General features: G+C 46.9%; 1 protein-coding gene across 3 annotated transcripts in view; it reads right to left on the bottom strand.

Moving 5' to 3' along the window:
- Positions 1-22715, bottom strand: part of BBS9 (Bardet-Biedl syndrome 9) — a 265204-nt gene that overhangs the window by 26468 nt on the left and 216021 nt on the right. For all 3 annotated transcript variants that reach the window (XM_016222276.2, XM_087821252.1, XM_016222277.2), the window contains 2 exons: positions 22262-22444; positions 10579-10801 (listed from right to left, as the gene is read on the bottom strand). In XM_016222276.2, the coding sequence (XP_016077762.2) occupies positions 10579-10801; positions 22262-22444 (406 nt within the window). The remainder of the gene's footprint in view (positions 1-10578; positions 10802-22261; positions 22445-22715) is intronic.

Below are 22715 nucleotides of genomic sequence, written 5' to 3'. Positions count from 1 at the left end.
AACTCCGGACGCACATGCAGCGATTAGAGAACCAGACGGTGCGACATGAAGTGCCAATCGGATGTACTGACAGTGAGTATTAGGCTGAAGCATGTGAAATTGCTAATATTTAATCTATATGAGTCAGAATAATTAACAAAGGGTAGAACGCTCAGGGAAGCCTTCCTGCAGGAAAAGCAGACATGAGATAAGTACTCAAACTCCACATGGACAGAACTGACTCATGATCTGTCTCCCCCAAGCCTCGGTCTCTGCCAAAGATGCCTTCTTGATGAATGGTGCACGGGCCGACGGAGCGAGCATTCCAGGGGCCCTCCACACCACTCTTTCCTGCTCAGCCTCTATCTCCAGTCAATGACCAAGCCCTGTTGACTTCATCTCCTGCACAGTTCTCATTGCTATCTGCGCCCCTGGATCTCCACTGCTGCTTCCCCAATCGGAGCCTCTATCATGTCTCACCTTCATAGTGATGGCCGCATTCTGTAACTGAGTATCTGTGTGATTGTTTCATTAATTGAGAAAACAGGCTATGTAATGGTACAGACCATGCCTGTTTTGCTCACCACCAATGTTCCACTGCCTACAACGGTACCGGGCACATAAGGAGGAATTGGTAACAGACCTAAAGGGAGCTGAAGGTTCGAGATGGAGAGGGGTGGGGGGAGGACCATGAAATGAGAAGCTGGGCGATGTTCTAGTGGGGAAGGGCTGCCAGTGTGTCCCTCTGGAAAATGAACAGATGGGAGAAGGGAAAGATGTTTTGATGCAGTGCTCAGGTTAGCCACCTCTACAGACTGTATAAGGTTAAAACACACATAAAGCTTTATTTCCATCACTGATGAGCATTAAAAATATAAAAGAAATGTTGCAAAATGTGTGGGACCCTCGGGTAGGAGAGGGCCAGCTCCAACCTCTGTCCTCGCCAGGCCTCTGGGCAGCACTGGGCCGGGCTGGCCTCGGAACCCGCCCCTCCCGGGGGCCTCGGGGCTGCTTTTGCAGTTTCCTCTCGCTCCTCGCCTGTTCCTCAGCTTCCAATGTTGGGTCTTGCCCTTCCTCCTGACCTCTGGATGCTGGAAGGCCTTGAGGTTTAGACCAGTCCCCCTTCTCTCTCCATATAACTGAGCCCATCAGCTTTAGGACAGGCAGAGGCCACGGTCTCCCGAGTCCCTCTGTTCCCCGGGTGTCTCCCCCGAGCTCCAGACCATGTGACACCTACAACTGGGTCTTTATTCTGCCCTCCACCTCTCCACATGCACACACGCTGTTCGTCTCCTGGGTCAACCTGTTTCACCGTGAGCACCACTTCCACGTCGTTTCTGAAGCCAGCATTCCAGGGGTCCTCTCCGCTCCTGCCCTCACCTCACCCCACCATGCAATCCGTCACCAGGCCCTGTGGATTCGGGCCTCTAAAAACGCCTCCGTCTTTCTAATTCCAGCCCCACTGCCACAACCTGCCACTGGCGTCTCTCTACCTGCCCCGTTCCCATTCCAGCTGCTCTCCAGATCACCCCACACACAGCAGCCATAGTAACTCATTAAAACTTACATCAGATCATATAATTTCCCTGTTTAAAACCATTCAATGGCTTCCCACTACTCACAGGATGACATCTGAATTCCTCACCATGGGACGTAAGGAACACTAGACTTGGCTCTCCCTGCCACTCCCCGTCATTAAGATCGAGCTGGCAGGCCGTGTGCCTTTTGACGACACCAAACCTGTATCCCCTCCAGGCCTTTAAATCGCCCCCTAGCTTTATTAAGTTATAATTGACAATACTGTCAGATAGTCAAAATGTATGATGTGATGATTTGATATGTGAATACACTGTGAAAGGATTCCCCCATCAAGTTAGTTAGCACACCCATCACCTCACATATTTTGTGTGTGTGTGTGTGTGAGAGAGAGAGAGAGAGAGAGACAGAGAGAGAAAGCGGGGGGAGGGAGAGGATACGTAAGTTCTACTCTCTTAGTAAACCCTGGCTTTTAAATTCTGCTCCTTGGGCTTGAGTGCCTTCCCCTCGTCCCTCACCTTCCCCTCCCAGGAGCCTCCTCCAGGCGCCTCGCTGCCGACAGCAGCCCGCAGCCCTCTCCACTCCTTGCTTGTCTCACTGCACGTAACGCCGCCCAAATGTCTCCTCCCAGCTGTACGCCTGTTTAGTATCCGGACCTCCCTCCAGGACAGAAGCTCCATGGAGGCAGGGCTGCTGTCTCTTCTTAACCAGCACATCCGAACGCCCAGTCCAGTGCCTGGAATGTGGTGCTATTTTTTTTTTAAGTATCTGTTAAATGGACAAAAGATGGTCCTAGTTCATGAATAAAATTCCTTTGCCCCTTTTAAGAAGTCAATGTGTGTTCATTAAGCTCCTAATACTGCTCCTTGGGCCAAAAGATGAATCGCTTGCAGATGCTGCTATTGAGCTTCACCCCAAATTTGCATTTAAGTGACCACAGCACACTTGGTGTAGCTCATAAGTCTGGAGGGAAGAACGGGACAGTTTGATATAATGAAGCAACGGAGACCTGACTCAGGCTGAGGTGACAATGAGAAAGAAGAGCTGGATGGTCGACTAAGACGAACACAAGGCTACAAGGTCCCTGAGGACACAGGGACACAGGAGACATGCAGTCCTTTGGGGTCCCCATGAAGGGCGGGCACTGAGGTGAGAATGCGGAGTGACTAACAGACGTGGTGCCTCTCCTCGAAGCAGGGACAGTACGTGGGAGGCATATCAGATAAACCCACAGTGGAGGTGTGACTATGAATGACGCATCCTGCTATGAAGAAAAGTCAGAGGCCACAAGCAAGAGTAGTGAGGGTCACAGAAGGCCTCTTACACAACAGTGACCTGTAACCGGGGACCCAAGGACGTTCATAAATGAGTTGGTGAGCATGCGCACTGGTGGCAGGGGCAGTGCGTGGAGTGGACAAAGCCCAGTACTCAAGGCCAAGGGAGTCCTATGCAAAGACCAGAGGCAGGACGAGCCTGGTGAGGAGACTCAAGTGGCAAAAGCAAAGGGGAATCGAGGAGGAACTGCTGGCTGAGAAATGGGTGGAGAGAGAAGCAGAGTCCTGTAGGTCGAGGTAACAAGCCTGAGTTTGATCCTAAGAGCAAGTGTGTCTTCGTCTGAGAAAGAGCAGACAGACAAAAGATGAGTAAAAATTAAAAGGAATTTTTAAATAAACTGATGGAGAGCAGAGTTTGCTTTGGACAGCTCTGACCCTGGTGGTCCAGCAGGAGCGACTGTCTTCTGCACAGTGTGCGAGGGAGAAGAGGTTGGAGTTGAGCAAACTCCCAGGAGTCAGGTGTTGGGAATGAGCTAGGAAATCAATCAAAAACAAGCAAATAAAACTAATTAGCAGAGGAATGACCAGGTGAGGTCACACAGCATGAAAGGAAAAAGCAGCAGTTGGGTCAGCTTTATGATTCATTTTAGCAACAATTTCTAGGTCCAGAGTAGATCCAGGAAAAGCCAGCAGATTCCTCAGGGCTGGGAACTGACAAGGAATCTAGGGTAGAAATCCACAGGGTTACACGAGGCAGAGAAAAAGAGCCATCGGAGGGGCAGAGACAGGCGGAGGAGGGTGTCGGAAGGAGGGGGAGTGGAGAAGTAGAGAACTGAGTGGTATGAAACTGGGAAGGGGAGAGGTAATGTCTGCATCAACTCAAATCAATTGCACAACGCTGTGTTGAGCATCTTCACGTTCCAATTGCACTAGATTCTAGGGATGTGGAAATGAATGGCAAGTCCCTGCCCCATTGACCCGTAGATATCCTCATTATGCATATGTTTTAGATATTTTAATGAAAATGGTGTGATATAAAATAAGTCTTAACGACAGTCCCACATAGGTAACTGATTGATGAACTGCTTTTAAGCACTTAAACTGCTTTATTCAGGCACCCTAAAATCTCAAGGCAAACCAAAAAAACCCAAATACAACTTTAATAATATTCATTGATTTACCCTGAAAGCAGAGAAACTTCTTATTGTTCAAGATCGGATTCGTTAGAGAGATACGAGCACTGAGGGTAGAAGCTGAAGGGCAGACGACAGGCAGCATGTGACCCACTGTGGCACACGGGGCCACCGAGGGAGCCGAGGTGGAAGCGGGGGCGGAAGCCAAGGGGAAGAAAACTGTTAGGAGTTTACGGTGACTGTAGAAACCCCTTCAGGCCAGCAACTGCTGGATAAATGCCTTTCCTTTTTCATCCTCAGATTTGAAGGTCAAACAGCCCAAATGTCAGTAGCATATGAAAAAAGTTATTTTTGATATAATACAAAGCCTCGGAGATAATGCCTTGCTGAGGGATGCTCCAGGGCACTGAGGTGCCCTTCTTTTGGCTAATTTAAGCAATTTTTAGGGTTACTGAAAATTACAGAGTTAGGCTTTCCATTGCACTATTTCACATGAGAACAGCCCGAAGAAAAGACAGCTCAATTTACAGCTGGGCGAGGGTAAAAAATGAGCATTTTACAGATGTGTCTCTATGACACGGCTAAAGAAACAGAAATAATGATGTCCTTTAAAAGTTCATTTATTCCCCTGCTCTCAGGCAGGGTTTTTCCCAAATTATCTGTAGACTGTTGAGTATCCGCATTAGTTTAAACATCTGCAGGAGAGGAAATTCCTCAAACTCCCCTGGTATTCTCTTCCTGTACTAACAGCCCTACTTCCAAGAAACGGGCTTTGGTCATCACATTGTAATTAGTTACCAGCCAGCTTGTCTATCAGCAAGTATTTGCTAAGTACACACAGGGAGAATGTTATTCTATTAGGTCTTTGATGGTAGACCATCCCCCAGAGTTAGTCCTAATTGCTTCTCCTGTCAAATACAAGTCTAATCCTGGATTCAAATAGCCTTCCCCTAACCTCCCATTCAGCCCATTATAAACCCCCGATTACAATGAGTAGGAACCAGCATCCTGTTAGTAACTGAATGCTTTCTTCTACACTGCAGTTTGATTTTTCAAACAGTATGTTGTATCAAAACGAGGAGGCGTTATCTCAGTTTTACAAGCTAGGAAGCTATGGCTCCAAAAAAATAAGTAGCTGCCCAATTGCTCAACGGCTGCACTTGTCCACCCACCGTGGCTACTTCATACCACCCTGAACTTACGGCCTCCCCATTCACCCAACTTGTCTCTCACAGGCCATTAGAAACCTGCTTCTGCAGAACTCATGAGGCCGGACTGCATGGAACTTTACTTTTTTTAAAATCTCCACATATTCCCAAATTATATCCAGGTTCTAATTTTTCTTGTCCTCAAACACTAAATCGAGGAACTTGGAAGGTGCATGGAAGAGAATGAGCAGATGTGAATGTAATGGGAGCTGTTATGGGTTCTTAACCTGTAAGTGAGTGACTTACAAAAGGCAGAGCTTGTGAAATGCTAGTCTCAGGGGAATGCAGGCCAGAGGGCGGTGTGAACAGGGACGAATGCAGATGCTCCTTCAAATTCTTTGGTTGCCATTGATGGAGATAATTAAGTTGGTTGAGTGAATTTTGTTTGCCATGGATAATGTGCTTCATTTATAACACAATGAGTTTGAGATGATGAAGGTGCATCCAAGAAGAGACAGGTGTCAACACCTCAAAAGCTGGATCTCAGGAATTTTAGCTTAAGGGAAAGATTGAAGCTTTAAAAGTAGATTTAGTATCCTCAGGTTAGAGGCCATTATTTTGCAATTGCATGAACCCTCTGGCAGGGTAAGGCATAGGGAGAACACTGGATTGGGGACTTAGCTGCAGAGCCAGGAATCTGGGACAAGAAGTGGATTCTATGGGAGGAGTGCATTTCAAGGGATTCCCAGAAGAGCTGGTGTCAGTACTGCCAAGAATAGTAGAACGTCAAGGAAAGACCCTTTGGTAACTGGAAGAAACAATAAAGGAAGGCTGGTGGGAGAAAGCGCAGGCTATGGTCAGGGTTTTTATTCCTCTCCTTTGCCTTCTCTTTAAAAAAGATACGTAGAGATGTTGCAGGTCGGGGGTGGGGGTGGCAAGATGAGACTATTAAAATCCAACATTCGTGTTAAGTGGGAAGCTTTGAGGAGGCCGAGGAGTAATCTAAGATACAGGCTTTAGTATATTCACAGAGTTGTACAACCATCACTACAACTTGATCTTAGAATATTTCTCTCCCCCAAAGGAAACCCCATACCCATTAGCTGTCGCCCCACTTCCCCAGCCCACCGCACTTCCCCCCTAGCCCTAGACAAACACGAATCCACTCTGACCCCATGAATTAGCCTACTCTAGACATTTTATATGAATAGAATCATCCAATATGTGGCCTTTTGTATCTGGCTTCTTTCACTTAGCACAATGTTTTCAAGGGTCATCCACGTTGTGGTTCTTTGGATGCTAAAGAATATCCCACTGTACGGATATGCACATTTATCCATCCATGAGTTGATGAATATTGGTATTTGTTCCATTTTTTGGCTATAATTCTATTATGAACATTTGTAAGTTGTAGTACTAAAAATAAAGGAGGAATCTTAATACAAGGAGACTACAGGTAGGTCACTTTGACGGTCTGAATAGGAAATAAGGGTGTTAAGCCAGGTAACAGTAGTGTGGATAGTGAAGGAGATACACTTGGGAGGTGCCATCATCAGGTGCTGCTGACTAACTGAACATGGTGAGTAAGTGAAACGGAGGGTCAAGGTTGTCCTGAGGTCCCTGGCCTGGGCACTGGGTGATATTATCCACTGAGACCAGAAACACAGGAGGAGATGAGTCTCACTCAGGCAAATGGAACTGAAAAGGCCTGTGGGGTCTTGAGGGAGGCATGTGAAACCTGAAAGAGAGGCCAGAAGAAAGGTACAAACTGAGAGGTACACGGAGTTCGGGTGGTAGCTGGAAGAGAATGCCCAGGAAAGCATGAAGTCAGGACACCAACAGTCAAGGCACAGAAAAAGGAACAGGGCGTCACAACATAGACTGGAAAAGACAAGTCGGAGGGGACAGGAACCGTTTCCAACAGGGAAGAGCAGCCAAGGAGTGAGAAGGTTGTAAGGAGGAAATGACGCCCGGTAAAACTCTGCCCAGCAGCCAAGGAGGTGTAGGCAGAGTGTTCACCACATTCAGCAAGTATGAAGTCACTCATGAACAGGTGAAGAAATTACTCAGAGATCAGTAACGTGCATGATCTGGCCTACTTTCGGGGGGGACACGAAGACGGAGGAGGCAGAGCCCACAGACGGCTTCAGCCTGCGGAGGACTTGGTATCCACTCATCAGGCCTGAAATGCAAACAAGCCCCAGGCACGGTCATTGCCCTTGAATAATTTCCTTCCTGTGGGCAACAAAAAGCCATTAAGTTCCCCAATTTATAACACTGGCCCTGGTGTTTTCCTTATGCAATTACAGTTTTCTTTCTTTTGTTTTTAATCTTCGCCGGAGGCTATTTTTTCCATTGGTTTTTTAGAGAGAGTGGGAGGGAGAGAGAGACACATCAACTGGTTGCCTCCCACACACGCCCCGGGGATCAAACCTGCAACCCAGGTACGTTCCCTTGGCCCTTCGTGCAGGCTGAAGCTCTAACCCCTGAGCCACACTGGCCAGGGAGCTTAGGCTAACTCTTGGTAGGGAACCTGAAGGTTGCTAAAGGCTAGCCCAAGACATGTGAGGCTCAGAAGTCCAGAAGGTAATTCCAAGTGGGAAAGGTGTCCAACCTCAGGACTCCAGGGAGCATGCTGTCATCGTGGGCTTCCCGGAGCAGAGAAAGGCACACCAAGGTGCTGGGCTCATAGAGTCATGAGGCCAGAAAACACCACGGGCTTTTTATTTGGAGATGTTTATCCATCTGCAATTTACTAGGGAACATGGCAAAATAACACACACTCCTGGCCTTTCCTACCAACCGTGAAGTCACTGCATCTTCCCGGCCTCAGCTGCCTCAGCCACTAAGGGAGGAGGTGAACCAAGACCAGTCCTGAGTCCTGCCCAGCTGGTAAAAAAAGACCATGTCTGTGAAAAAGACTTGAATATGCCTGGTAATCCAGTCCTTCTTAATATGCCACGTTAACCACTTATTCCTAACATTGTAAATTGCACAATTGCTGTTTTGACGCAGAAATAATTCAAAGCATTGCTTGTTAGGTCTGTGATAATGGTATCATGTCACCGTAGAGACGATAAAATTTGAGCACAAAACAAAGCTATGTCTTTAATACAGTCCTCAAGCAAAGAAAAGAGACTGCGTGAAACTACTCCTGCCCTCTTCCCCTCACACCGCTAGACCAATTTAAGGGGAAAGAGGCTGGACCAAGAATAGCTCATGCAGGAGGGAGCTGGGGCTCGAGATGCATTTAGACCGCTGTGGTCCGAGTGGTCCAGAGGGAAGCCCAGTGGGCTCGGAGATTTGGATTCTAGACAGAACCCTTCCGGTAACCATGGAACTCTGGGCAGGATATTTAGCTTTTCCTAACTCTGTCTTCTATTTGCAAAACAGGAAAAATTCTACGTGTTTCTTCTACCTCAAAAATGTGCAAAGTACTGTATGGGAATACGTGTGTGAAAAATCTGAGTTCTGGGGTGGAGAGGTTTACAGGGAGCAATGGAGCATGTCAGTGACAAAGAGCACTGATCCAACAACTAAAAAGTCACTGCCGTGATTAGGTCAGGGCGAGACGGAGTGGCTCAGCCACAGCTGAGGAGGGGCTCCTTGGCAAGGAAAAGCGAGCGACTGTGACCCAGACAGGGATGCACAAGTGCGCACAGCCTCAGTCTCCCCCTGAACTTGGCCACACCAGCAGGAAAGGCACTGACCTGGTTCACAGGCCCCTGGCTTGTGAGCAAATATATTTTCTCCCTTCCTTCTCTCCCTCCCTTCCTCTGCCCCTTCCTTCCATACAGCTAGAATTTTGCATTGAGGGCTTGTATAGACACAACCCTCGATTTGCTTCCAAATCTAGTTATTTAAACAAGATAACTAGACTGAAGTTTCATAGTCATAAATGGGATATGGGAGCATTGACTCTCCAGGTGTCCAGGTATCTGCTCGCAGCTTTGCCGCGGACTCCTAGGGCTGTCCCCACGGGGAACAGAAGGCAGAGGCACCGCCAATCAGAGGGCCAATCCTGCCTCTGCCAGTTCTCTCTCTCATAGATTTCTCCTCCCTCAGGCCTCCTCTGCTTCCCCCATTGGCAAGGAAGGAGGGAGAGGCATATACTGAGTGCCGATCTGAGCGAATATTTTTCATTTTCTATCTCATTAAGCCAAGATATTTATTTCTTAGGAAAATAATCCTGCAACAGTGGACAGCAGATGGACAAGTAGAGGCTGAAGGACCAGCCTGGAGGATGCTGGCAAGGGCAAGATGGAAGAGGGGCCAAACTAAGACAAACTATTCTAGCTGTTTCTATGCAGGAAAGAATTTTTATTCTTAAATTTGTATTAGAGATACTCTTTTGAAATAAAAGGTAGGTTTTATCTGTATATGATTAAGGTAAAAATATTAAAAACCATCAAATACAGGACCCTATGAGCCCAAACTAGCTATTCCCACCCCACCTCCACCTCCACACGAAATTCAGAGGCTGAATTACACGTATATCTATAACAGCGGTGATAATTATAGCTTCAATTTTCTAAGTGTGTCTCTGTTCCAAGCATTGTACTAGGTGCTGTACAAACCTCCGAGGCCCTGGCAGCAAGGGAGGGACTATTACACCCAAAGGAACTAAGATTCGGGAAAGTTAATTCACACACCCGGGGTCATACATGCAACTGGGCACAGAGGCCGGACCTGAACACTGGTCGGTCGGCCCGCAAGTCTGGACGTATTGGGCTCTGCCACGCTGTCCCCACGTCTCTCTCTCTGAGTTTCTGCTCGCTTTTACTGGCACTCCTTTTTACTTCTAGAAATGCCGACTGAGGGTGGAAGGCAGCAACAGGACGGGCAGAGAGGGGCACCAAAGGCACGTGAGAGGGTGGGAGAGAGAGCCACCCCACTTCCCATGCAAGGGTCCTGGCTTCTGGAGAGAAGAGCTGCCAAGGCTGCTGCGTTTAGTAAACTCATTGACTCCAGGCCCTTCCCTGCTGCCCTGAGAGAGACACTCAGAGGAAGGAAGAGAGGGTGGGGCTGCTGCCTCTAAGGGACCCTATGACTAGGAGGGAAAGGAGGACCTGGATGCCCACTGGCCCCGCATCCCCTGATCCCTGGGCTCTTGCCCTGTCCCCTCCCCCTTATTCTGCTGACCACAGCCCAAGCACAGAGCAGAAGGGGAGGGACCCATCTGGATAACATTAGCCACTTGCATTATGCTATTTTCATCTAGTTTTATTCTCTGATCCACTTTTTATTGGTTAGAAGCGAAACAAAAATGGATCGTATATTTAAAAGCAGAGGGAAGCAAAGACATACCATTCTAGAACCATCTAGCAAGCAAATCCCTCAAGAGTATTTACCCAAGCAGTTACCCTGGGATATTTGAGGAGAAAGGGGAAAGCAATTTTCTAGGCTATCATCACTTTACTATGACGTGTAGGCCCCAGATGCGACCACAGACTCGCTGCTTTAACCTGGGGAAGCACCTGGAACGCAGGGTGCCCGCGGGGCTCTCACCTGGCATGACCATGGTGGGCGGGGCCACCGCGTCCGCACTCAGGCACAGCCGGCCACCTTTGGCCAAGCGGTCGCAGAGCAGGGTGATGTGCTTCTTCAGGCGGCTGGTGTCCTTGGGTTTGCTCAGCTGGCTGCTGAGGTTCAAGGCCTGCTCCTTCGAACTCTTCGACAGGCAGGTCTTCAGGAGGTGGGATACAGCAGCGTCCACTGTCTCTTCCCAGCCCTGGGGGTAAAAGGCACTTTTGAATATACTCGGAGACGATAAATGAGCAAAGTAGGCCCCTGACTGTGAACTAGGGCATAAGATGATTGGTGTCTGGACTATTGAATTCGAGCTCTGCATGCTGTTTGACCTTGAGCAAGAGCAAGTTACTGAATTCCTCTTGGCCGCACCCTAATCTACAGATGAGGATACTAATAGCCTGTGCCTCCGAGGGAGGGGTGATTAAGTGAGATGGTACATGCGACACGTCACCCTGTGCGGGACATAAGGAATAATCATCATCATCATCTCAGGTGTAGGCATCTGATGATTTGGAGGGTGAGGCTGCCAGGATCACAGTTCACTTTGCCTGTCTTTCTGCCAAAGGGTCAGGAACCAGTCAGGGCAGCGGTAGCCTCTGGGTATCTTGGGGGAAACTGGAATGAAATTAACCCTGGTGTCTCTCTCAGCTCTCGGTCCCACAGCCTTGGGGTCACAGGCAGAACCCAGAGGAGCTTATTTCAAGATGGCTTTTTTGAGACTCAAGCCTATTCAGTCCCACTTCGCTGACCAGGTGACAAAAAGTGACATAAAGAAAGGAAGTGTCCACTGACCCCACTTTTGCTGGGAACAGTGTGGCATGAGCTCCCATTGGGCACCGCTGGGGGTCCCAGGGACAGCTAGGGAAGATTGTATGGGGCTCTGGATGTATCCAAACAGCACAATAGGGAGGCGAGGGTGCAATCTGAGTATTATTGCCAATGTGACTAATTTGTACCCAGAGACTGGTAAGACCCCAAGCACCGTGGGCCTGACAACCAGAGTGAAATTATGAAGGGAGACAGTGGGTGAATTTATTCTCATAGATAATGCAGAGTTGTCCAAGCCCCTTCTACAAGAAGTGAGAGCTTGAGACTTGGAAAGGAGCACTGGGAGGCGTCACTGTTAGCGCTACTCCACCCTCAACCTCATCAGCTATGCCACCATCCACTCTGAAAATTGGATTAGGTTACTCCTGAACTTCAATTCCTAAACCCAAATGCTCAGTTTAGCATATAAAGCACTCTGCTCCAGCTCCTGTCCCATCTTATTTGCAGCCTGTCCACCTGTGCCCACACTGACCCAGGCCTCTGCACGCGTCTCCTCTCTTTACCTGGCCAACGCCCACTCACAGCTCAGCTCAGGCACTGCCTTCCACTGGTTGAATTCACCAGCCCTCTTCAGGGCTCTGAGACTCACATGCCCAGCTCCATCTCAGCCCCGGTCTGCTCTCCCCCTTGCAGTACCTAGCGTTCTCCGCATCCCAGCACTGTGCTTAGTAAGGAGAGGTGCTCAAGAGGTGTGTTTGCTGGACAGAGACGGTGAGACTCTGTTGGCAGGACTCTGAAGATCGTTAGTCCAGCCAGTGCGGTTTTACCAGGATCCCTTCTACAATAGCAGCCATCTGCCTAGGCGCGGCTGTCTTCACGATCCAAAATTACTACTTTGGGAGGCAGTTAATTACTTTCAGGGACATGTGTAACCAGCAAAAAGCTATTCCTATGCTGAGCCAAAATCTGCCCCGCTGGCCCTTATCCTACCCTCCAGAGCCATGCAGGGTAAATCTAACTCTCTTCTACATGACAGCACGCTGTATCTGTGAAGACGGTCGTTCAGTACCCTCTCTTCCAGAATAAACATCCCCAGTTCCTCCAGCTCTTCCTATGTAAACATGGTTTCAACTTTTCTCTCTATCCTAACCACTTGCCTTTGACTGAGTGCCAATTTGAAACACTTAAATTTATATAACTAACTAGAGAACCCCAGACTGACCCCGAGATACCAGGCTCGGGATGGAACTGCCGGGCAGGACACAGCTGTCCCTCCCATTTGCTGGGAATTCTCCCAGCCAGCCTGGCCTCCGGTTGCCTCTGTTCACTGGGCAACTGCACCGCACACTCCTGACTCACGATGATCGAACAGACGACCAACCCCAGGCCTTTCCACACTCACCGCACACTTCCCTCGAGTTTCCTGCAGTCAGCTCTCTAGACCCAAGTGCAGACTCCACTGTATACTCAGTCGAGAACTGCCTACTGTTTGCCAAAATTAGGATTTCTTTACTCTATTGACCCCATTACAGATGCCACTGGGCAAATTAAGAAACAAATTAATTATTTTAGATTGATCTTGAAAATCCTTTCAAGAGATATCAAAGACTGTGAAAACGACTTCCTACCCCAAACCATTAGAAAATTAAAAAAACACTAGTTACTATAAAGATATCGCTATACAACTATCAAAATCTAAACTAGACAAATATCTAAAATTGAATTTGTATTTCAATAACATTGGAAAGAGATAAATTAAGACATAATAGTAACCGGGATGTCACTGGAGAGAACATTTTTTTTTCAAAATAAAAATAATAATTATTGATTTTTAGAGGGAGAGGAAGAAAGAGGGAGAGAGAGAAACATCAGTGTGAGAGAGAAACATCAATCGGCTGCCTCCTGCGCACCCCCCACTAGGGATTGAGCCCACACCCTGGCTGGGTGTCCTGACTGGGAATGGATCCGGCAGCCTCTAGGTGCACAGGATGACACCCAGCCAACTGAGCCACACTGGCCAGGGCAGGAGAGAACATGTTTCCAAGTTGATTTTGGAGCCATTAATGAAGCCCGCTGGAGTATAAGAAGGAAAGATCCTTTGCATATATTTTGGCCTTTGTGTGCTCTGTGATCATTTCAGCATTAAAACAGTTGCTATTATTTTATAGACTACTCACTGAAGCAAACTACTGTTTTCAAAAGCAGGTTACAGTAGCCTATTAGATAATTTCAGGAGATGTGGCACATAGTTAGCAGAGAGGTACTACAGGGTTTCCCCTCCTACTGCCAGCTCGCAGGCCAAGTGAAAAACCATGTCATGTTTAGGTATTGGGCATGGACATTTCTTTGATATAATGAGGCATGATGCCAATACTTGAGAAAGATTGCCACTAAAACACAGGATTATTATTATTGGGGGGGGGCCTGAATTGCTACATAAACTCAAATATGATAATGAAAAGGAATGTTTAGGAGACAAAGAAAGAGCCTTTGAAATGAGAGTTTCATTAAACAAAAATGCAATGTGACAATTCACTGATCAAACATGTAGCATAATTACCTGATGACATGCGAAACAAAACTATGTGGAAATCGAGAATCTCTAGGGTGAGAGGTACCTTAGAGGCAAGCTGTTCTAACCACCTCACACCTCTGACAGGCAGAATCTAGCTGGAATACAAGCAGAAAGCACAGGGCTGCTTCAAATGACATGCTGATCCTCTCTTTGTAAGCTAACGTTTTGCATCGGACCTGGACTCCCATCTGACCTCAATGCTTTAGGGAGAGAGGAACACAAAGTAGGTCACCTGAATGATCATGAAACTCGATCTGAGGGAGCCACATTCAGTTTTAAAACAAAATAAAAAATAAATAAATTAATTAAAAAGCCCGGCCGGGCGTGGCTCAGCGGTTAAGTATCAACCTAGGATCCAGGCGATCAGGGTTCGATTCCCAGTCAGGGCACATGCCCGGGTTGCAGGCTTGATCCCCAGTAGGGGGCGTGCAGGAGGGAGCCGATCAATGACTCTCTCATCACTGATGTTTCTCTCTCTCTCTCTCCCCCTTCCTCTCTGAAATCAATAACGATATATTAAAAATAACAATAAAATTTAAAAATAAATGAAACTATAAGTTGTTGAAGGAGAATCTGTAATTGTATGAAACATTATGAAAATAAACGGGGTATCAAGCAATCCCCAGAGACTCATATCTGACAATATGTTTGATTTAAGCTTTAATTCTGTGGGGAGATAGTAGAATCTATCCTTGCGTTTATTAGACTACAAGACAAGCACATGGACGAGTTTAGAGCATATATAACGGGAGTAGATTATGCCATACCTGCAAGTAAAGTTGACAAGAGAGTGAAAGCCAGAATTCACAGGGAGGAAATGAAAACCAATCTGCTCTAAAAGAGGGTGGATAGCAGGGTAAACAGAAGACACTATGTTGGGTGAAGAAAAAAGCACTATTCACCCTGGCTTGATGGAAAGAAGTGTGTGCCCAGAACCAAACGGGGAAGCTGGGAGCCACAGAAGATGAGTTTCAGGAAGGAGATAAGGTGGAGCCAAGGGCTTGGAAGTCCTGACTGCCTGGCACTGGAGTCCAAGTTGAACCAGGGTCAGAGAGGCACAGAAAGTGTGACCTGAGGGCAGTGGGTGGAGCCTAGCAGAGACCTGCAGGGCAGGCAAGGAAGAGACCTGGGCAGAAAGGCCAGTTCAAATGCCACCCAAGAAAGCCAGGCACAATCACAAGGACACAAGCCAAGGGGATCTCGCAGAAACATTTCCAGATGAACAATGTGAATGTGACGAAGCCACGCCACAAGGCGCAGGTCTGCGTGCTGTGACAGACAGAGAGCCCTGGTTTTAGAGGGGCGAGTCACCAGCATCCGTGGTGCATGTCCAAATACAAGGTCCCAGAAATGTCAAAATCAGCTCTTCCTAATTGTAGACTTAAACTAGGTTGCATAAAGGTATTTTAAGGAAACTGAACTAATGTAAGTCCATGCAGCCAGGAATCAAACTGGGACACAGTCTGAGGCTGAGGAGGGTCACTGCTGTCCTCACTGTGGTCATGTGGGTTTTACTCATTTAGGTATTTATATGTAAATCACACCTTATTTCAAAAAGGATCTGAGCTCCATACAGGAGAGTGAAGCCTCAATTAATCAATTCTCTGTTTATGTGTTCAGTCTCTCTACTCTTCGATGCATAAATAATATTGAGTGTGTCCATATTTGATACACATGAGCCAAGTTTTAAAAAAATTACACATCGACACTCGTCCACTGTATTCTACTTGGCTCCAATTCTGATGTATTTCAACTATTTCAATTTATAATAGCCAGCAAGTCACCAGGAAGGCTCCGAAATGTGTTAGATAAACCTTGGGAAGCAAAAGAGTTGCATCTAACCAGCAACAACGCAGGGAGTGTGGCCATTATGAACATAAAACTAATTCTTTCATGTTTATCTTGCTGGCTAAGATCACGGGAATTACCAAAATATTTACTTTCTGCACCGTGTTCCCATAGACAGTCGTAACTGTGATGATCCTTTCACACTCATAGAAGGCGGGCTTCATACTGACACCAGACTTCCTCCCTTTGTTTGCCTTTTAAGAAGAGGTCATTAATAACGGTAACAATGAGGCATCTCCGTCGTCACTCAGCCCCGACAGGAGGCACAATGGCCCTGACATCAAACCTGACCTGTGACATGCGAGCCTTTAAGCCTCATAAGTGAACCTCGGTAAGTCCCTCCCCACAACAGGACTTCCTATCGTAAACATCTGTTTTCTCACACGAACCACACTGAACATGTTAAAAATAAGTTTCTCTTTCCCCATCAGCTTGCAAAAGGAATCAGTAGTCAAAAAGTAAGGCTGAGGGTTCAAATCTCCATCCTCACTGTCCTGGGGGATTCTAAAGTTCGCTACTAGAGAAGGCAACTAGTAAACCCTTAAGAACACCATGCAGCTTTTCTTCTTCAAACAGGAGACAATATCCACTGAAGATAACACATGCACTTTGAAAGAAACGACAAGGTCACGCAAAATGCTATGCGATGTGCCACATGTTCCTTCCAGCTCCCAGGCTGTACACAATCGGGGCCCCAAACCAGTGCACTGTTGCTCATATCGCTGGAGACTCCTCTGGAGACACATGGAGCGCAAATGACACCTGGATCAAAAGTCTGAGATGGCCCATTTGGGAACACTCACACTCCTGCCATCCCGCCACCCACCGGGCGTCACGTAAAGGACCCTAGTCCTCTAAGCCGCTAAGAAAATGGGAGGCAGACCTGCTCAGAGACCAGGAAGGGCACAGAGGGGTCATCCACGTCCCGGCTCCAGGCAACAGTGACCTTTTCCAGCGCCATATTCAGGAGCAGGAGCCACGTGAGGCTCAACAGGAAAGAATCCCTGAGGGTTGCGGGCCCACCGCTGCCGCATGAGGAGGGGGAGCGGCACTCCCGCCAGCTTCTGCCTGCCCCCCGTGTAGGCGCATACACCCCCCAGAGAAGTTTCTGGTTCCTGGGAGAAGGTCTGGTTGTTCTGCGTACGACCAGGCTGACCCCAGAATATCAGACGTAAGGGCTGCTGACGCTGACATCAAGCCAGTTCCCACCCGACTTCGTTCATTTCTTCAAATGTGCGCAAGTTGTTCACCCACCTGACAAAGCCCTTCCTCGCTTAACGAGCTGCAGTGCAGCGCAACAGGGCTCTGCGGAGACGAGGCCGGTCCCGGACGCGCTGGCTAACGTGGCGGCCACTCGCCATGCGGGCTGGAGAGCAATCCAAACGCAGCTGGTGCGACTGGGGAACCGGAATCTTAATTTGATTTCACTTTAATTTATTCCAATTTCAATTTAAAGAGCCATATAGGGCAAGTGACCACTATATTAGAGGGCAAGTATGTTTACGGCTAAAAATGACCAGGATTTGTTTGCTGGCAACGCTGAAGCAAATCCACAAAGGATGGGATGCGTTTTGTTTCCCAGGCATGCTAAGTGCCTAGAACACTGCCTGAAACATGGCAGGTACTGAATAAATATTCCCCGAATGAATAAATGACTGAATAAGAGATCTGCCCTGTTAGGCCAGCCCCGAGGTGCGCACAGTTTTACAGCCTTTGGCTTCTGCACGGCATTGTGGGTAATATCACAATTAAATGCGCTCTCAGACTCAAGCCAGTACCACAAGCCTCCCTGATCCAAGCAGAGACAGTGTTTTCTCTAGAACCTCTGGGCACAGAGTATTAGGAGATGCAGGTTTTAATTCTGCGCTGAGAATTCAAATTCTCTGAAATACACTCAGTCCCCAACCTGAAAAGTAAGAAAACAACATTTCAGAGTTGCCCTGTAAGGCACTCTGGTAGGACATCATTTTGGGTAAAAACTCTCCTTCATCACGGGAAGACGGGAGGGATAATACCCTATTATTGAGTCCACTATGAATACGAGGTTAAGAGCTCTTTTCAGAGACCCCAAATAGAACATTCAATGTTTTTCTGAAGGTGAGAGAGAGTATCCTCACCAAACTCATCTGGCATATAGAGCTTCCGGCATCTTAAAAAAATCACATACAATAGTCTGCAATACCGGCATTTATTTGTCCCCAAAATAGTATTAAGTGGCAAAAACGGGGAGGAATTACTAATGGGACAGATCAAAGAAAACAATGATGAATTCTGTTCCAAATGAGGTGATTTTTTTAAAATAACTGATAGTATAGTGCAAAGAACATTACTTTCATCAGCAATGATAAGCTCTAAATATTTCTGCTTTGTGAATCATTTGTCATTAAGAAGGAATTTTCCAGAATTGACTAGGGCACCTAGCCTGCATTGTAATACATGCACCTAAATGAAATACAACAAACCAGTATGTGGTACCGCATAAAACGTAAATAAAGCATCTTCTGATCATTCTCAGTACTTGTGGGGACATCTGACCTTGAACAGAGAGTCTCTGCCGAAAACGATGTCCACATGTCTAAAGCTCTCCCCCTCACACATGCACTCTGCCATCCACCCTCCACCAAACCGTCTAAATTACATTCAGATTTTTGTGGTGCCGTAATAACTTCAATATGGGATGTATTTTCAACATTCTGGTCAGAGGCTCCTTTCTTCCCCACCTCGCCCTCCTTCCAAGTTATTTCAGGCTTGCATATTTCATTTTCACATCTCAGCGGGATGCCCATCACATAACATTTATTTGTGAGGTCTGGAGGCATAATGTGGGGGATTGGGAATGAGCATGTCGAGACCGCATACTGCGTGCGTACGTCTTCAAGAATGAAGGATCCCTTTTTTCTCCAGATATATAAGCTGTCTCACCAGTATAAGTCCAACGTGAATACCGCAGCCTAATTAAAGATGAAGAGCGTAGCAGGCAGTATTAAAATGTCTTTTCTCATTCATTCTTCTCCGAGTTATGTTTTTATCAAATGTCCTGTCTCATTAATAACTCCAATAGACATAATGAGTGTACACGCCTTCTAACCTCAGCAAATTTAGGAGAGTTGGGAGAATGTGCCCCATGTGTTTGGGGAGGTAGGACAGCAGAGAATATAGAGGCAGGCTGGGCAGAAGGGGCTTTGGGAGGATGTTGGGTCCACTCACCTGCCCCCAGGGATGAACAGACGTACATGCTCCCAGCAAAGAAGGCCATTTTTAAGGATCTCGAGAGTCGGAAATCCCACGATCTCTCTTGGGATGCAGTTCCTACATTTGAGAACGTTTATTTCTAGGAAGTGCTTCCTTTGGGTCTAGCCCTGCTTCAGGAGCCTATGAACTGTGCAGTCACTTGGGCGGCCCCTGCTCAGAAGGGCCCCCACCTGCTTTGACACTTGCTGTCGCCATCTTGAAATTCTTAATAATTTTATCTTTGAACTTGGGTTTTGTACGTGAAGTCTGAGGGGACAAGCATGTGTGGGCGGGGAGATGCACCCCCTTCCCCTCTGCCCCATTCCCATACGGCCCGTGAGCTCAATCCTGGGGGCCCACGTGGGCAGAGACTCGAGTCCAGGGAAGGCATGTCACGCCCGGGCTGGCTGAGCAGGGACACTGGCAGCTCTGGGAGGCTTTACACCTGAACCGGAACTTGTTTTGAATGAAGAAAGAAGGAAACAGGACTGACTGAGGAAGCCTGGTACACCCCTGCCACTCCTGTGTCACCCACCCCGTGCGCTGAAGGAGGAGCCAAAGAAGGGCCAGGAAAGAGCGAGGAGCTGGGCCCCGGGACCTTCCTTACTCATCAGTAATCGGAGGCAGAGAGTGTGGGGACATGTTCGAGTCACAAGAAGTGAAATACAGACAGTTAGGTTTTGTGCAAACTCCACAGCTCTAAGAGAACAAAACACATTTGCATGCAGGGGCTATGAAACACAAATCGTCTCACTGTGATGATTCCGAGTATGAGTTTAACGCTCTCCCATTTGTATTAAAACTGGCGAAGCCCATTATAAAGATTAATGGTAAAATTCACTCTAACAATTCAAATTTTTCATTTCTCTGTATTTAGAACAACATAATACAGCAAATAAAAACTCCATGACGAGGGAGAGACTGCAGAGAGTAAAAAGCTTTGTTTTTTAGCAACTGTTCTAACAGCATTTCAACCCTTTTTCTGCTTTGATTTGAACAGGAACCTGCATTTCCATTGTGCCCTGGGCCCTGTGACTCACACAGCTGGCCCTGCCTGCTGCCTCAAGCTCCCGGTCACACCCACTGCACCCGGCCTGCCAGCCACCTGTTAGCTTCCCCCCGGCCCCCATTCGTTCACCCAGCAGATACTGACTGCACTAGGGCGAGGCACTGTGCCAGGCGCTGAAATACAGACATGAGTAAGACAGTCCCCACCCTCAAGTGAGGCCGAGGCGACACATAACCGAAGCGGTAACAACACCTACCGTGCATGACTTTAGTGAGAGCTTAAATAATAGACGTAAACTGTATAAGCCACTCCCAACACTGATTAGCACTCTATTCAGTGATCTCATTAAACCTTATGACAACTTATTGGCTAGGTTCTGTTACTGTTTCCATCTTATAGCTACCGAAGCAGAGATTTTGAGCAGTGGAACCAGGGACTGAGGCCACCCACATCTTTTTGACTAAATCTGAGCTCCTAAGTGTCAGTCATCATTCTTTTTAATGTAATTCTAACCCATCTTCTCTATTTTATATTATTACAATGTCTACATTTCCACCTTCTCAAAGGTCAATGTTAGCTGTAATTTTATTTTATCTACCTAAAGTGTACTCTTAATTTTTTCCAAATTATTTATTAGTATTTTGTTTAGGATATAAAATATAGCTTGGTTTTTAAAAAAATATGACAATCTTTTGACCCAACTGTAGGAAATTAGATTCAACTGATAAAGCTTATTCTTTTCAAAATCATACTCATGGCCTTGCTAAACTGCAGTGTACTGGTTAAAAACATGTACTTTGGAAGCAGCCAGAACTGGGTCCAAATCCAGCTCTACCCAACTAGTTTAGGAAAGGGACTTCTCTCAAAGCCTGAATTTTCCTGTATGAACAATGAGGGTAAAAATAGTACCTTAACTGCCTTTAGGGCCATGCAGAAATTTAAATAAGATGATCCTTCTAAAACATTTAAAATAGCATCTGGTACCTAGGAAGCACTAAAGATGTTATTTTTAGTACGATGATTTTTAGTAGCATGTTCTCATACCTATGTTTAAAAATAGATTTGAAATGATTTTTTTCTTGAAATGGTTTCCTCCAAGATAGAAACTAAGTTAAAGGGTCTCTAATTTCCAAGAAGGATACTATTTCTTTGTAATAAAAGCATGCAAAAAGTTCCCCCAATGGCCTATGATTTGGCTTTGAGTGGTGGGTACATAGTGCCATATACAGATCTTGTAACATAGAAATCCACACCTGAAACCTATATGATCCTATTAACCAATGTCACCCCAATAAACTTAAAGTAAATTAATTAATTAACAACAAAAAGTTCCCCTAAAATGGCAGCTGGTGGTCGTAGATACCTCTAGAATTCAAGGGATTTGAGACATTTTTATTTAAATAATCCTCTACCCACAACTCCAAATACAAGCCTCCATTTCCCCCCTTCTCATTCTAAACTGCCTATTCAAAGGGTCAAGGGTAAAAGAGTTTACAAACCGTATATAAAGAACCAAACAGCCCCAGCAGGTCTGCTCAGTGGTTAGAGCGCTGGCCCTGGAACTGAAGGGTCCCAGGTTCCATTCCCGCCGAGGGCATGTACCTCGGTCACAGGCTCGATCTCCCGCCCCAGTTGGGGACGTGCAGGAGGCAGCCGATCAATGTGTCTCTCACATCGATGTTTCTCTCTCTCTCCCTCTCTCTGAAAAGCGTGGAAAAAATATCCTCAGGTGAGGATTAAAAAGAAAAAACACGGAACTATGTAAATGTCGTGAAACGCTCCTGTCATCAGCACGGCAGCCTAGGTCTCTCTCGCCCTGGGGTGACGCTCGCCTTGAAGGCCATGGAGCGAGTGGAAAGGGCTCAGCTGTTTTCTCCGGCGGGGGAGACACGGGCTGGCCAGCCTGAAGGTTCGCTGCGTCACCCAGCAGGCAAACGACTGCGCCCTGGTCTCGGTGCGTGAAGAGCACATGAAAAACAGACTGGGTGCCACATAAAAAGGACTATATACCTATTTTTAAAACAGCTCTAGGAAAAAAGGCTTTTATTTGACATTTTTATAATGATTTAAAAAAAAGGAAAACAGGATTTGGTTTAAAAAAAAAAAAAAAGCAACCCCAAACCATCATTCGATACCTTAAAAAACATGATGGCCATGTGAGAGCTTCCTAAAACTGCAATCTTTTCCATAACAGTGGCTGTCACCACAGCAGACGCGTGGGTCCTTACCAATTCCTGAGTGTCGTGCTGCAGAGGCAGAAACGCCGCTTCCAGGATGGCCACCTGGTCGGTACTGAGCTTCTGCCACAGCCCAATCAGCAGGATCACCAGGTGGGTGGCACTTCTCAGCCTGGTGAATGACTGGCACAGACGGTCCTGGTTTTCCTCCACGGCATCTGCTAGAGCGATTACCTGCAGGAATGACGAACTTCGGTTAGGGACAATTTCACAATTCTTGGGCCCTCCACAAATTACATTTGGCGCACTCTTGTTTTTCTTTCAAACAACTTGATGAGCTTCGTCTCCCCAAATGCAAGCTATGTTGAGTAATAAGAGAGTTATCATTCATCTGCTCACTTCCTTCTTAAAAAAAAAAAAAAAATGCCCAAAGTAATTCCAAATCCATATGGCCTGGAGATAAAAATACCCATGAAATTGGCTTAATGGGGACCTTGTTCAGCGT

This window comes from Miniopterus natalensis, chromosome 10, assembly GCF_054644295.1.
Source record: "Miniopterus natalensis isolate mMinNat1 chromosome 10, mMinNat1.hap1, whole genome shotgun sequence".
Taxonomy (NCBI): Eukaryota; Metazoa; Chordata; class Mammalia; order Chiroptera; family Miniopteridae; genus Miniopterus; species Miniopterus natalensis.
This window is presented reverse-complemented; position numbering and strand designations above follow the sequence as displayed.